Here is a 17,018-nt window from a genome sequence, read left to right as displayed (position 1 = left end):
AGCATTAGTCACCACCCTTAACGGCCAATCTTCCAGATTAAATCTTGTTGATCAAAACCACAGGAAACACGCATTAATAACGCATTCATTTATTTATATTAATTTATAAAAGCAGCACATCAGCAGTGGGGAAACTGTGCAGGTATTATGAGGTCAGTGTTTCCAGCAGCCAGTTCAACATGATTCAGTATATCTGTGTTTTCACAATATAATAAGTGAACCTTCATATATGCTACATTCATTACACAAAATGTTATACATTGTTTGAACTTCATCTAGTATTTCAATGTACTGAAAAACTACCTATAATCAATAAAGAAGTCATTATGCAGACATATACATCTTACATGTATTTTTTATCCCTGGTTAGAGCAGAAGCCTTTTTATGACCTTTTCTGAAACATGTTTAAAACATTAAAAACACATTGGTTTCATTTAAAGCCCATATGTGAATATGGTAAAATGCCAGTTCTTGTTATCCTGCCTTCACAATCCCAACCTGGCAACACAAATCCATTGAAACCTGCTCACCTGAGCCGAACGAATGACTGAATGAGCGGATGAACTATGAATGGATGCATTTCAGCTAATCCTCCTCCATACATCATACATTTTTCTTGGCACAAGAAGTCAGTGTGTGTGCATGGTCTTCTGATGTAATGGACTGTTACAAATTGTATTTGGCAAGCAGCGGAGTATCTGTGGTAAAAAAAAATTGTGTTGAGTGATGCAGCAGGACACAATATTTTCATTTGAGATCATTTTAAATGAAAGTGTAAAATGGCCCGTGCCATTCTGGACCACAGTGGGCTGTGCGGTCAGCCAAATGTACCAGTGGTGGTGTTAATGTTTTCTCCATAAACAGGAACTTTGCAGTGATGACGTGGGCAAACAGGCGACCTTACAACACAAACAAGAACATATTTTCAATACTGTGCCAAATCTGAACCATGTGTTCTGCCTGTACTTTTGACTTTTCCTCTAAATGTTAGAAGTTCTCACCCTCTGTCTGCTGCAGATCCTGGCTCCGAACTGACACATACAAATTGGTTTCAGATCTCCATGGACACCTTTTGTACTATAGAGGAGCTGAGATTCACATAAATGTCAGGAATACTTAGAACACAAGTCAAACGCGGGAACGTTTTTCTGGATGTGGTGCTTCATTTGTGGGCATCGGTTTAAGATGTTGGGCGACCGTGCGCTGATTCAGTAAATGCCATGGATCCTTCTGCCTTTCCATTTCTCTCCCTCTCCCTCTCTCTCACTGTCCCTCTTTACCCACCTCCTCAGAAGAATGAAGTGGCCCCACCCACCTGTGCATAAAAGTGTACTCCATGCTGCTTGTTGCTGCTCAGTTTCTGTCTGGGAGTCTCCTGTCCCACTGAGAGAGGTAAGCATGCTTTCCTCACCCTCACAAGCTGACTAGCAACTTATCTAGAATATCTTCTGCTATTCTGCAAAATACCACTTGACTACATTTGTCTACCTTTTATTACTGTCTACTTCTTGCTTTATTTTAAATATATAATTGCATATTATGTTTAACACGAATATCGTGTATTTTTTTATGTATCAAGTGTACATGAGATATGCCATATACATGTAGGTAGCATGTTAGAATCAGAATCAGAAATCTTTATTAATCCCAAAGGAAATTGCTTAATTGCTTTATTATAGTAGTGGTTTATCTATTTTATGCCAGATTGACAACTTAGTTACTACCTTGTGTCCCTGAGCAAGACACTGCATTGCTACAGGGGAGCTGTCCCTGTCTGTACTGATTGTGAGTCACTCTGGATAAGGATGTCTGCTAAATGGCATTAATGTAAAATGAATAGGATCTGAACCTGGACCACAAACTCATGTAATCACATGTAATCCAATTTGTCCAATTCTGACCAGTTTGTTCTGCTTACAGTGTGACAGCAACTGCGACTTCATTAAAACATATAGGCTCTGAAGCATTAGGCTGAAATGGTTGCCTCTACTGCGACTGTGCTTGCTAGATGCAACTGATGTACCATGAGGTATCTAGATTTTATTATGCTGGATGCTGGGAATCCCATAAGGATGTTTTTTAGTAGGTTGCAGTCTGGCTGCTTCTCAACATCTCAGCATCTCTTTCAGGATGGCACAGTGTTGGCTCCAGATTTACCGACCCTTCTCTTTAAGATGTGAATGTGGAAAAATTCTTCCATGTTAAAGGTACCTCCTGTGGGCATTCATTCCCTCATAAGTCATTTTGTGACCCAGCTCAAGCTGGCGTGCGTAAGGCAGCCAATTTTCTATCACAACAAATAAAAAAATGTTTTTTGGCTGGCAACCGTGTAAACTAGCAGCCAGAATTTTGGACGTACCTAGTCTGAGAGGTTGTGGAGACTAAGATGGAAACCACTGTAAAGAAAAGTGAAGTACAGTTCAGGCCAAAAGTTTGGACACACCTTCTCATTCAAAGTGTTTTCTTTATTTTCATGACCATTTACATTGGTAGATTCTTACTGAAGGCATCAAAACTATGAATAAACACATGTGGAGTTATGTACTTAAAAAAAAGTGGAGACTTGGCCTGTTTTTTCAGAGACCCCTCTTTTTTCCTTTATGCTTTGTTCTCTATTGTCATCATCAAAAACGCTTCATGCTCATTAACATGCTTGAGGACTGTTGGAAAACATTCCCGACATCTAATTTAAGGTGGTGGAGAGAAGCCAAGAGTGTGAAATGTTTTATTTATTTATTTTTTACATTAATACAAAAACCTAATTACATAACCTCACATGTGTAATTTCATAGTCCTGTGTCATCATTTTTTTCTGTAGTGAGTAGGTGCATCCAAACTTTTGAATGGTAGTGTAAATGTAAGGCAAATGAGTGATTTTGTAAAGATCCGTTTGTATTTGAATTATTTCATTGGGGTCCCTGTCCCACTATCTTCATGGAAATTTTATTTCCTAGACTGAACAATTCTTCAGGTTTCAGGAAAGATTATTCTAGCTCAAAGTCCAGTTTGCTCTCCCACATGGACTCAGGAGTTTCCTCGATGCATTAGCGGATTAAAGCAGATTTTACTCAGCAGGCCATGGGTATGAGGCGTGCCACTAAATACATGGAATACAGTCCATACAGCTGCACCTGCTCTGGACCATTCCTTGACCACTTATCCACGATCAGCAGTCTCCACCTCTCATCCATTACTTGCAGAGGCAGCTTGCCGATGCCAGATCTGCAGCCTGGGTCCAGAATGCACGTGCATGCTTCCAAGCGCTTACTCAAAGATGAGTGCCTATTTCCAACCCAATAAATTTGTGAGATTTTTTCCTCCAAGAGTAATGAGAGCAACGAAAGCGGTCCAGTACCACTTGGGACTGAGATTTTTATATATATATATTTTTTTTGTTACGTTAAATGCGGTGATATATTCCCATTGTTGGGTTGTAAATCTTTAAGACAGTTTTGGCCCTTAGCTTGTGGGCAAGTAATAAAATCCCTGCTCCTGACGTTATCAGGAAGAGAATCTCTCCTCATATCACGATCTGACAGAATGTTATGTCACCATCTTCAGATGGGTTATGAATAGAACAATCCTCAGTGTAGCTAATTTCTGTGCCAATGCAGCTAAATCGTCTTGGTAAATCAACAATTAACAAATATGGCAACATTTCAGCAGTGTGAAGAACCAGGTGATATTTCTGCTCACTACTCCGTACTGCTCAGTAAAATAACTGTAACTTTTCTCTCACAGTGGAAACAGCTCCATCATCAGCAGTTTATGGATATGTACCAAGTTCCCCAGTTCTCGGAACCCTGGGGGAGAGCATTTCAGACCACAGTGCCTTGCTAAGCCTCCTGTTTGTAGCACTGTGCGACCTGACCCACCCTGCTCTGTTCTTTTGTGTCTGATTTTCATGGGGTGGAAAGTTCAGGTTCAGAAAATAAAAGTTTTCTCCTGTATTTGGTTTTGGCCAGCTGGGTTTGCTGGTTCACTCGCCTCCTCTGCCAGAGGTCCTTTTTTCTTGTGATTTATTGTGATCATCTGAAAAACGTGGTGCTCTCTCCCACTACTTTACCACCGTTGTCAGCCAGTCAGAGCTCTGCCGAGACCAGCTTTGCTGTTCTTTGGGAATGCAGGGAATGGGACGTGCCTGGACCGAAGTGTAGGAAGTGCTCCTCTTCTGAACATGTGCGGGGGCCATGAGAACGTCATGTTGCACGGTGAACTCTGTTTGGTACGTTCTCGGTCAGAGGAATGGGACGAGTTAGAGGAACAAATCACTCTGATCCCGTGAACACATTGGCTAGCGAGAGAAAGAGCGAGTATCTAAGAAAAAGCATGGAGCAAGGTAGCCCAGAAGCCCTCATCCATGGAGACTCATGGCTGCACCAGGGCTGAGCGATGCTCCCGGAGTGCAGGTGAGGTGAAGGAAGAGTGCAACTGAGAGCAGAGGAGGAAAATGGAGAGAGGGAGGGGGAATGTGTTTTGCAGTCCTGGGCTGTGCTCCTGGCCTACTGTCAGTGATGTCAGCTGATCTCACATTCCTCCGTCCAGTTGAACCGCCGTACCCTCCTCCTCTGTGACACTGCAGCACATTCAAACCCCTCAAGAAGCATGTGCCGAAGCACCGTGCACGGCTCTTGATTTTCCCATGGTCAGCGGAGGCATCTCGTGCCAGGCGATGACTTGATCCGCAGATCCGCCAACGTCGCGCTCACACGCCTATCTGTTCCATGGCCCACCATGCACTCGCAGAGAGGCCGGGCCAGGTGACTTGTTCCCAGAGGGGCTGTTACGGTCTGGGTGAAGAGGGGGGTGGAAGGGTGGAGAGCAGGCCAAGGTACACTTCACCTTCCCAAGGCATGAAATATAAGAGCCCTGGTCGCACTGTCTTCTTTTCTGTCTCCTGTTTACTGTCATTGGGCCGTCATCACTGCAGACGTGACAATGAATCGTGGTTCTTCTCTGGTTCGTGGTTCAGCTCTTCGGCAGGGAGCCGGAATCGGCGGAATTTTTCTCAGTCGTTTGAGTAGGTGGTCTGATTATTCGATCAAATTCTCCCAGGCTTGTTATGATGCAACAATCATATTTCTGTCTCTCTTGCAACGGGCAATGTTTAATGTTCAAACGCAGACAAACAGTAAAGAGAGAGAGAGAGAGAGAGAGAGAGAGAGAGAGAAATCTTAAATCTCTGAACAGATGATCCTTGGTCATCTGGATTACTTTAGACCCTGCTTGAACATGACCTGCAATTCATTTAAATCATGCTAACTTGATTTCTGGATCAAACAAAACCAGAGTGACGTTAAATGAGCGCCTACCTGCCAGACATGTGGTAGAAGAGACAGACATTCCTTTGTCTCCCGTTTTTTGCCGTATTCTGTCAACTCATTCCGCTGAATCAAACAAAACCACTAACCACCTGGCATTCAACCTTGCGCAGAAGAACTTCAGTACCCTATGTGTCTGTGCACTAGAGTCTGGAATCACTTACTGAATAAAGTGCTTCATTTTCAATTATTTTTTTTTTTATTTTTGTCTTGGAAACAACTTAAAAGTACTTCATTTTACCAACATGGCATAACATACCTTTCTTAAATTGTACTCTTTTGTTGGTGTGTGTGTGTGTGTGTGTGTGTGTATTACTGTAGACCAGCAGAAGAGTTGGAATTTTGATTCTTTTAGAATAAGGCACAGGGCGACGAAGGTACTGTGACTTGAACTGAGCAGATAGCTGCTGTGACTATACATTTTGGTTAAGACCCTGTTCTCTCCTCCTCTGTCATGAACTGTTTCTCTGTATTGTGAGAAACTGCATTGAATCTCTATACATTGAATGCTACTGACAGATTTGTTTTCTAATTATGGCTTTCAGAATAAAATCAAAATTTAGTATAAATCAAGTACATTTAGGAATTATGGAATAGCCCGAAACTTTGTCATCATGTCTAATCTTACTCACATTTAAAATGAACTGTAAAGAGCATTTTCTCTTTTACTGATTTTCTTTTTGTCTGATTGTTAGTTTTTTATCTCTGAAGAAAACTGATTGAGGCATTCTCAAGCATGTCCTCATCTGCCTGATTGCAGAGGGCAAGGATGCCGCCATGGGTGGCTGAAATCACTGTGAGTTTTGGAAAGGTCTTGGCCTAGAGGAAGCACTCTGGAATCTCTGAAAACAAATACTAGAAATGAGATATAAATTTGAGTTGGGCTGGATGAATGGGTGGAGATTCTTCTCACTGTTGTGTTTGGTTCCTGTTCATTCTCACTGATGAAATGGGAAGATCTTCCCATATTGGATTTTACATATTTCTATATTGACATTAGCAGCTGTTGAATTAGAGGCACAGAAAAATACCTTCCATGGAGTGATATCAAATCTATTTTTTCTTTATACTTGTTCACTTGACAATTTATTTGTATGTTCACAAACACATTTTTCAGTAATCATTGTAGAAAATTTTGCTATCAACCTAAGCTGACATTTTGTAAATGTTTATCTTTTTCTTTTACGACTGTGACTTCAAGAGTAGGATCCAAGTAGTCTCTCTAAAGGACCTACAATGCAAGCTCGCTGATCATAGACGCTACTGTCATGCCATGACTGAGTGAACTTCCATGTGTTTAAAAAACATTTGGATGAAACCCTGGAATAAAATGAGAGGGATGTCAAAGACATAAGTACTCCCATAACATAAAACATTCTTCAAGCCATATGTTTTTATTGCATTTTTTATTTGGATTCTATGAAAACTTTATGACGCTTGGAATTCAAGAGTGCAGAAAAGCATTTCTTACTCTAGATCAATGGCATATGTTAGCAAATGTAGGAGTAACCATGTATATCAAAGTCCTATAAAAGTCACATATACAAAAAATTGAGTGTGGGGTTGCTGTGGCAGAAACGATGACTGTATGTTTTCGGAATGTGGCCCTTTGAACACTGTATTCTTCTAGCCTGGCTCTATCCATGGTGCTGGCTATATGCTTTAGAAGTGACAGCAACATGACGTGCCATATCTTGCTCATAATTAGTGTTCACTGTCACTTGATTTTTGATGTAGGTGTTTATATATTGCATCATGTTTTTTTATTATTAAATATTAAGCTCCCACATTGTGAACTTCAGAAAACACCTTTTGTCCCTGGGTTTGCATAACATCAGCTTGCTTCACATAGACTAACAGGAGACAAGGACAACTAATTGACTGCAAGACTAAATATTTACATCAACATATTGCAAAAGGTCAACTTAATTTCCACCCGGTGTGAAAAGAAAATACAAATAAATGATTATTATTAGAAGAAGAAACGAACAAGAACTTTAACATGTATCGTATCCCTGCATTTGAATGATCATGAAATTACACCCTATTCCAGAAATTGATCCAAACAGCTGCTTTCCCAAAAACCTTGAATGTATTTCAGTGCACTGAGTGGTTTGATGAATGACCAGAGCGTGAAGCAGTGGTGGTACGGATACTAGAGGGACACACAAAGCCGCAGGTTACAGTCAACAGCTGATCCCCTTGGAAATACAACTTAGTGTTCACCTTGAGATTTGAATATTTTTATTAATGGGGAGGAAGTCAAAGGCTGGATGAGCAGGGGAGAAAATGTGGAAGTTGGTCTGGTGTTAAACTGAGAAATGTCAAAGTTCATTTAGTCTGCTGGTCTCTCATCATCTTAGAGTCCTGAATCCAACACGACCTGCTGCCATTGTCTGACCCATGCCGGTAGAAGCCCAAGGACAACCATACGAGCAAAGTCACGCCCCATCAGACACAGTACGCCCACGCTCTGCCGTGGGCCTCCAGGTTGGACGAACTTGAGGAGGGCTGGAGATGCTGAAGGTAAGCAGATATTCCTGAGATCATCTTCTGTTCTACGCCGATGCTTTACATAAATATCATTGCGCAGCTATGACTTTACCAATCATGCTCTGAAACTGATCAAATATGTGTATATTATCCTAACAGCAACCCTTATTATATCAAATCACAGTACAATAAGGCTGCCAATCTTAACCATTCATTTTCTCTAAACAAGAGTGAGGAACGAAGTAGAGAATCTATAGAGAGCTCTTGGTGGAGGGAAAAACACCCTAAGCTGAAGACATACTTTTACTGACCCAGATCATGACTCGGCAAGCAGCTAGAAGTTCATTAAGGCAAGAGAAGAAATGTGATTATTGGTTCTGTGAGAAGCAGGAGAGGAATGTGCAGCATATACTCATGAAGTTAAAATTTTCTCATGGAGAAGGAATGAGCATGTGTTTGGGTGCCTAGGAGCTCCTTCAAAGGCTTAAGATGCATTTTGGATTTCAATGTTGTATTTTCCCATTTTTAATGGTAACCTAAACATACCAGTAATCCTGGACAACAATAGATTTTAGTTATTGACCTGCAAAACATTTGACAAATTCTCAGAGCAATAACTTGCTGTTGCTCAGTGAGTGACTGTGAATGGTGGAATGGGTCTGTGTAGAAAGTGCAGGCATTGTGTGGGAGTTTAGAAAGGTTCTTGGTCACTTAAAGCTTGCATTCACACTGAAAACTGTCTATGTCCCGCGTCTCGCCAGCATTCACTGAGAGCACGAAGTGGCCTCCTCCATCCTGCAGCACACCCACTAGTGGTCACATGAAGTAACAAAAGAAATTTATATCCTTATATCCTATAAAGGATGGACATAAGACACATACAGTACAGGCCAAAAGTTTGGACACACCTTCTCATTAGATGTGTTTTCTTTATTTTCATGACCATTTACGGTGGTAGATTCTCACTGAAGGCATCAAAACTATGAATAAACACATGTGGAGTTATGTACTTAACAAAAAGTGGAGACCTGGCCTCCACAGTCACCGGACCTGAACCCAATCCAGATGGTTTGGGGTGAGCTGGACTGCAGAGTGAACGCAAAGGGGCCAACAAGTGCTAAACACCTCTGGGAACTCCTTCAAGACTGTTGGAAAACCATTTCAGGTGACGACCTCTTGAAGCTCATTGAGAGAATGCCAAGAGTGTGCAAAGCAGTAATCAGAACAAAGGGTGGGTATTTTGAAGAAACTAGAATATAAAACATGTTTTCAGTTACCTTTTTATTGTTAAGTACCTAACTCCACATGTGTTCATTCATAGTTTTGATGTCTTCAGTGAGAATCTACCAAAGTAAATGGTCATGAAAATTAAGAAAACACATGCCTGCACTGTATACTCATTGTTTTTATAATATTTGCTTTCATGATGTTAGAATTCAGCAAGAGATATCACTTTGCAACCATTTTTTCTTTTGACTTCAATAGATTTGGGTGACATGAATTATATATTGTTATGGTATAAGACTGAAGAAAAACATACACAAAGTACACACTGTCTCGTAGCTTACACCGTGAGGTCTTTGCAAGTTCTATTTTTATTTATAAAGAAATTGAAATTATTGAGCACATTGGCACAAGCCCAAACAATGGCTGAGAAACAGCAGGCTTTTTCCCATGAAAAACTACTCGAACCCACGACCCTCTGTTTCGCTGTGTATGCCATTTGTATCAATCTAAAACATGTCAGTGAGAGCCCTAAACACTAGAAAAGACATTTTAATTTGTGTAAATTTACTGCTCTTGATTGTTTCTGAAGTATTGTTTAAAAGTATTTCAAAGGAGTCTAAAACCAACCCACACACACACACTCACTCAAAAAAAAATCATCTAGCACTTAACAATTCCCTAGCATGTTCTATTCTTGACAAGTTAGGCCTTATCAGGGCTCTTCGTTTTTTTACTCACAATCTATGGAAACCGAATGAGAATTGCTGGTGTTTTCTCCCTGTAAGTTGCTTTGGATAAAAGCGTCTGCCAAGTAAAGTAAAGTAAAATAAAGTTTCTGTTTTGGAGTAACTCACAAGGCTCCATGTATGTTCAGAAATAAATAATCACTGTTTACGGACTGTTAACATCCAAAAAATGGATGCCATTTGGCTTAGTAACAGTGTTTTGCTTGGGAAGATTGCTTCCTGCCAAACACTGTCTGGTATTTGGTGTTAACAGAGAGAACATGACAAATATTACTTTGTTCTCATGCTGATTGCTGGGGCTCTTTGATCCTGCAGATAGAACATTAAAGATGTTTGAGTCTAAATAAAATCTCCATTGCAAGCATTAACTGGAACTTGTGTGTCAGTAGTTTGAAGAATGTCTCCCACCTGGAAGAAATATATTTGAAGCATATTTGAAATCATTCCAGCCAATGCCGTTTAGACTAATTATTATACTGAAACTTAGCATCATAATGTCACCTATTTAAATGGTGGAAAGCATGAACACATATGGAATAGGTACAGCACTATGGTGACATTTATTGATTGACATTTTTAATGTGTTACGAGGAACAGACATGCTTGGTTTGTGTAGTTGCAAGGTACCATCCCCACACACTGCTCCCTGGGTGTGAACCGCTGTATTTCAGGCCATGGACCCACCGCTGTGTATCACACTGATAAAACAACAATCACTTTCACTTTACAGAACAGCCAAAGCTTCCCTAGTGTTATTTTGATGTTATATTACCACCTAGTGGTTGTATTCTGAGCTGGCATATGGAACTGGATTACTATTATATTATTTTACAAACAGTCATACAGTTTTAAAAATATATGTTCTTATATGTTGTGTTATGAAAAGCTGTATTCTGCATCTTTAGCACCAATTAATATTTAAAGGTCAGGCTGCTTGTCACTGCTCCTCAGACACACACACAAGCGCATGGACAAATAGACACAGCCGTGGCCAAAAGTTTTAACAATGACAAAAATACTGGTTTTCACAAAGTTTGCAGCTTGTAATTACGAGCATTTTCAAAATTTCAAAGGCTTTTATTGACACTAAAAAATCAAGCTACTGGAAAGAGTCAATATTTGCAGTGTTGGCCCTTTTTTCAATTCGTCCTGGCATGCTGTCAATCAACTTCTGGTCCTATTCCTGACTGATGGTGACCCATTCATTCATAATCAGTGCTTGTTTGTCCACCCGCCTCTTGAGGATTGACCACAAATTCTCAACTGGATTAAGGTCCGAGAGTTGCCTGGACGTGGACCCAAAATTTCAATGTTTTGTTCCCCAAGCCACTTCTCACTTTCTCACTTATGGCACGGTGCTCCATCAAGCTAGAAAAGGCATCGTTCGTCACCACACTGTTCTTGGATGGTTGGAGAAGTTGCTGTCAGAGGATGTTTTGGTACCATTCTGTATTCATGGCTGTGTTCTTAGGCAAAATTGTCAGTGAGCCCAGTCCTTTGGATGAGAAGCAGCCCCATACATGAATGGTCTCAGGATGCTTTACTGTTGGCACGAGACAGGACTGATGGTAGTGCTCATCTTATCTTCTCTGGACAATCATCTCTGGGCTTCATCAGAGAAAATGACTTTCCCCCTGTCCTCAGCAGTCCAATAACTGTACTTTTTGTGGAATATCAGTCTGTCCTTGATGACTTTCTTGGAGAGAAGTGGCTTCTTTGCTGCCCTCCTTGATACCAGGCCATCCTCGTGGTGTGTGCAGATGCACTCTCGCCTGCTGCCATTCCTGGGCAAGTTATGTCTGATATTCTAATCCAATCAGCATGAAAGAATGATCTCTAGCCTTGTGCTGGTCAACACTCTCACTTGTGTTAATGAGAGGATCTCTGAAATGATCTCAGCAGGTCCTTTTGTGGCAGGGCTGAAATGCAGTGGAAATGTTTTATTTGGAATTAAGTTCATTTTCATGACAAAAAGGGATTTTGCAATACATCTGATCACTCTTCATAACTTTATGAAGTTTACACAAATTGCCATTATAAAAAAAACAGAACTTAGTGAAAAACAGTATTCGAGCCATTCTCAAAACCTTTGGCTTTGACTGTACATTTGTATATGTATGTTGCCACACCCCTCTTTTTTTATTTCAGGACATGACTGTATCTCTCCACCCTCTTCGCCTGTTGGTTCCGGTTTTCCAGCTTTATCTCCTGCAGCATGCCCAGGCAGGGGCATATTACAACCATAAGCAGATACCGCAGCATCACCAGTCCTTACCACAGTTACCTCACATACCTCTGGGTAAAGAAGGGCTACCCCAACAGCAATACTTGGGCAAGGAGATTCCACATGCACCGTATGAAAATGAAATGCCTATACTGCCCCACTACAGAAAGGAGCTCCCACAGTTTCCTGTTCCGCTGGGCAAAGGAGAAGGAAAAGGTGGGTGTTACAGCATTTTTGTAACCCTTGGAGAATCTTTATTTAAATCAGTCTCCAGCATTTCTCATCTGACTTATTTTCCGCTCTGAACCTTGCACTGAGTGTCATGACGAAGGCCAAACCTAAGGGGTTGTCTTTGAAAGAATGGCCAATAACAACACTGAGCAGGGTCAGGCTGTGCCGCTGGAGCGTCTGATACATGACAGTTAACTCTGTCTTGCTGACATGTTAATGCCACTGAAAGCACAACAGAGCCCCCACTTGCCAAAGCAAACTTCAGTGTTATCTTAGCGAAATGTTCGTCCAAATCCAGTATCTTAAAACAACATTGCACATGCATGACAAATGATGTGCAAGTTGAAGAAAAGCATGACACACTGAGATGGATAGATTTGTTTAGTTTTTATTCTACCAGAAAATGTGGGCAATTTTTACAGTGCTACAAGCATGCAGCTTGTTCACTAGCATGGGTGGTAGTAGCCTAGTGGGTAACACACACCTAAAGACCCAGGTTCAAATCCCACCTACTACCATGGTGTCCCTGAGCAAGACACTTAACCCTGAGTGTCTCAGGGGGGACTGTCCCAGTAACTAATGATTGTAAGTTGCTCTGGATAAGGACGTCTGATAAATGCCTTAAAGGTAAATGCAGTGTAAGTTCTCACACATGCTATCTCCTCATTCTGCATCATCAATATGTGCAAACATCATAAAATCCTGTGTTTAATCATTTCCTGAGGACTTTTTTGACCTTACAGTAAAATATTATGTTTTTCACCTCACCACAAAATAAAATCAAATACTTTTGAAAAAAAAATACAATACAAAAAATACAATACAAAAATACAAAAATCATCCATGGTATGAATCAAAATGTTAAAGACTGTGATTAAATTACAGGTAGCAGCACTTTAGTACATCTTTGCATTTTCATTTATGTATAAGATTCTGTCATGCCTTAACATTCAAAATGGTGTTAGAAAGGTCTGGACCCCAGATCCTGTGTGCTTAGAGCCCTCAGAAGCACCCCTGGTCTGAATAAATTAATCTTGGCTTCATGGTCAAGTCCAATTTACAAAGAGCACTGACAGGTTGGTTACTGGTTTTCTCAATTGTGAAGAAAGTGTACAGCATGCATTTGGATTAGGGTCTGTAAAACATGTATGGGCAATATTTCACATATCTAAACAACTTTTTTAAAACGCTTCAAAAACACTCAAAACACACTCAACAAACATTGCTCCTTTTCTTTCCTCTTTAATGTAATACAATATAAAGATTTTGATAGTATTGTGCTCTTAAGCAACAAAAAGCATGTCTAAAGTCAGTGCTGCTGGCCTCTGGATCATTTTAAAAAAAAGATGAAAAGATTCATTTAAAATGAACAGTTTAAAAGTTCAGAACTGGTTCCCTAAAGTACATTAATTACATCAGGGCCCTATATCTGCCATGGTTCCATTTTACTGTTATTATGATGTCATGTTTACCTAGAAAGCATATGTTATTTCTTAAATGAGTCCACGTTGTTTGCTACTTCCTCTATGCTACTATTTCTGGTGTCAACAACTCATAGTCTTAATCTAATCTGAAGGAAAAGCGTACATAATTATAATGAAAAAGGACAAAACTAATTGAGCCTCGTGTCACATAATATATATATAAGGGATATAAATTTGAATGATGAATGTAGTCAGTATGAACAAATGTTACATAGAGCTCAATCAAAGAAAAACAAAGTGGAAAATGAGTTATGCCATTGCCTGCAATCATTGAACTTTTTTTTTTAAGTTTAATTAACCACTATTTTTTTTTTTTTAGATGTTCCTAGAGGAGAGCAAGGCCCGCCAGGTTCTGTAGGACCACCAGGGCTTCCTGGACCCCCTGGACTGCCAGGTCATGGTTTACCAGGGCCCCCTGGAAATCCAGGTCCTCCAGGTCCACAAGGATATCCAGGTGTGGGGAAACCTGGATTGCCTGGATTTCCAGGTAAACCAGGAGGTATTGGTTTGCCTGGACCAAAAGGGGAACTGGGTCCAGGTGGTGGTGAAGGCCCAATTGGATTACCTGGTCCACCTGGTTTTCCAGGCCCACCAGGACTACCAGGTCTGGGAAAAGTTGGTGGACAGGGACTACCAGGTCAACCTGGACCTCGAGGAGAACCTGGGCACAAAGGTTTGCCAGGACTTCCTGGTCTTGCTGGACCGAAGGGTGAAAAAGGAATTGGTTTACCTGGATTGCCTGGAGTAAAAGGACCAGCTGGGCAGCCTGGACCAATAGGTCCAGGAGGTTTTCCAGGTGTAGGAAAACCTGGATTAAATGGTTTACCAGGGGCCCCAGGGGGGCCTGGAAAACCTGGAGCTCCTGGAGAACCAGGGTTGGCAGGACCACCAGGTGAAGCTGGTGAACAGGGGCCACCAGGTCTACCAGGTATTGGAAAGCATGGACTGGATGGACTTCCAGGAAAACCTGGATTTCCAGGTCGAAAAGGAGAAATTGGTCCAGCTGGCCTACCAGGAGGTCCTGGAATACCTGGATTTGGCAAACCAGGTTTTCCAGGCCCCAAGGGTGAAAAAGGTCATGGTGGATTTCCTGGTTTACCAGGCCCAAAGGGTGAAAAAGGCCATGGTGGTCTTCCAGGAATGATTGGTCCACCAGGACCCAGTGGCCCTCCTGGTCTGCCAGGTCATATAGGGCCACCTGGAGGCCTTGGATTTCCTGGTCCAAAAGGGGAAGGTGGTGCGGGAGGTCCCCAAGGGCCAGGAGGACCAAAGGGTGAACCAGGGCCCCCTGGCCTTCCTGGGAAGCCAGGAATACTAGGAGAAGGAGGACAACCAGGACCAAGAGGTCTACCTGGCCCATTAGGGCCACAAGGAGAAAATGGACATAAGGGCCTACCAGGTCTTCCTGGTATTCCGGGAAAACCAGGAGGAAAGGGAGAAATTGGTCAGCCTGGTGAAAAAGGCCCCCAAGGTCCTATTGGAATTCCTGGACTTATGGGGAAAGGTGGTCCAATTGGCCCCCCAGGACTTCCAGGACACAGAGGTGAACATGGACAGCCAGGCAAGCCTGGACTTCCTGGAGAAGGCAAACCAGGGATTCCAGGTCATGTTGGCCCTCCTGGACAACCTGGAGTCATTGGTCCACCTGGACAACATGGACACCCTGGAGAACCTGGGCCACCAGGACCACCAGGGCCCCCTGCCCAGCCCCTGGATTTCGGACATATATCTCCTGAAGTAGGTCCCGGTCTGGATGGTGCTAAGAAACCTCATGGAGAGTTTGTTCGCAGGAATGGTCTTGAAATGCCAGCTTTTACAGCCAAGCTTACAACACCCTTCCCACCAGTTGCCAGCCCAGTCATCTTCAACAAGATTTTATACAATGGTCATCAGGACTACAACCCTCAAACTGGTGTCTTCACCTGCAGCATACCTGGAATTTATTATTTTGTCTATCATGTTCATTGCAAAGGAGCCAATGTGTGGGTGGCACTGTACAGGAATAATGAACCAGTGATGTACACATATGATGAGTATAAAAAGGGCTTCCTAGATCAAGCTTCGGGAAGTGCAGTGCTTCCTCTTCAAACACGAGATACTGTATATATTCAGCTGCCTTCTGACCAGGCTGCAGGACTTTATGCTGGCCAATATGTTCACTCTTCTTTTTCTGGATATTTATTGTACCAACTGTAAAATTTATTTGAAACCTTGATACGATAATGTGATGGAGTCTAACAAAATCATGTAAGAGCAACAGATTTTTTTCTATTCAACCAGTGTAGAGTAGTGTGCTTTAACAGTAGGATTTGAACAAGTAACTGAAATAAAAGTCTGTTTTATACATGTTTTCACATCTAGACAGGATGATTTATAGGGGACACAAAGAACATTAATTTCAATCATGTCCAGAAATGTAATTCATGTGCAAAAATACAGGTCTGTTTTGTATTTTTATATCATGTTGTCTACTATATACTTCACTTGTCCAGCAGTAATACATTGTTTTGGATTAATAAAGCTGAATAAATCTTAGGAGTGTTGGATTGCACAAGTTGGATAATACAATACCAGTTCAATTACCTGACCAACAAGAATATTGTGTATGAAAGGTTACAGTACTACATTTCATATATTTTATTGAACCATTCAAAATAATCACATGGAGCTGTTAAATGCAGCACTATATTTCTATATTCTCATGCAAACACTGTTTAGAACTGAGTTAGTTGATGATTGAATTCTTTATCTGTAATTTATTTGTTTTACTACTGAGTGCTTAATTTTTTTATATGTGCTTGTATGAGATGCTGGTGCTAAATTGTAAAATTCTGACAATGGTGCTAAACATATAAACAGTTCTGTTAAATTGATAGGCAATGTTTTTATTTGTTTTTAATAAAATGAATGATTTGAAAATCTCAGAGTTATTTATTGGTAATATACAGTACAGGCCAAAGGTTTGGACACACCTTCTCATTCAATGTGTTTTCTTTATTTTCATGACCATTTGCATTGGTAGATTTTCACTGAAGGCATCAAAACTATGAATGAACACATGTGGAACACATTATGTACTTAACAAAAGAAGGTGAAATAACTGAAAACATGTTTTATATTCTAGTTACATCAACATATCCGCCCTTTGCTCTGATTACTGCTTTGCACACTCTTGGCATTCTCTCGATGAGCTTCAAGAGGTCGTCACCTGAAATGCTTTTCCAACAGTCTTGAAGGAGTTCCCAGAGGTGTTTAGCACTTGTTGGCCCCTTTGCCTTCACTCTGCGGTCC

General features: G+C 41.2%; 1 protein-coding gene across 1 annotated transcript; it reads left to right on the top strand.

The window, feature by feature from the left end:
* The first annotated feature begins 1,318 nt into the window (after positions 1-1,318).
* Positions 1,319-16,646, top strand: col8a1b (collagen, type VIII, alpha 1b). Its single transcript, XM_028981682.1, has 4 exons — positions 1,319-1,393; positions 7,686-7,848; positions 11,937-12,228; positions 14,047-16,646. Exons 2-4 carry the CDS (start codon positions 7,840-7,842, stop codon positions 15,921-15,923), a joined length of 2,178 nt encoding a protein of 725 aa, XP_028837515.1. The 5' UTR covers positions 1,319-1,393; positions 7,686-7,839; the 3' UTR covers positions 15,924-16,646.
* The last annotated feature ends 372 nt before the right edge of the window (positions 16,647-17,018 follow it).

The sequence above is a fragment of the Denticeps clupeoides genome, chromosome 5 (assembly GCF_900700375.1).
Source record: "Denticeps clupeoides chromosome 5, fDenClu1.1, whole genome shotgun sequence".
Lineage (NCBI taxonomy): Eukaryota > Metazoa > Chordata > Actinopteri > Clupeiformes > Denticipitidae > Denticeps > Denticeps clupeoides.
Note: the sequence above shows the minus strand (reverse complement) of the source record. Positions and strands in the feature narration are given on the sequence as shown.

Excerpts from the sequence above, each read along its gene's own strand:
- col8a1b (XM_028981682.1), top strand. Across the intron at positions 12,229-14,046 it reads GGGCAAAGGAGAAGGAAAAG|ATGTTCCTAGAGGAGAGCAA; the intron begins GTGGGTGTTACA and ends TTTTTTTTTTAG.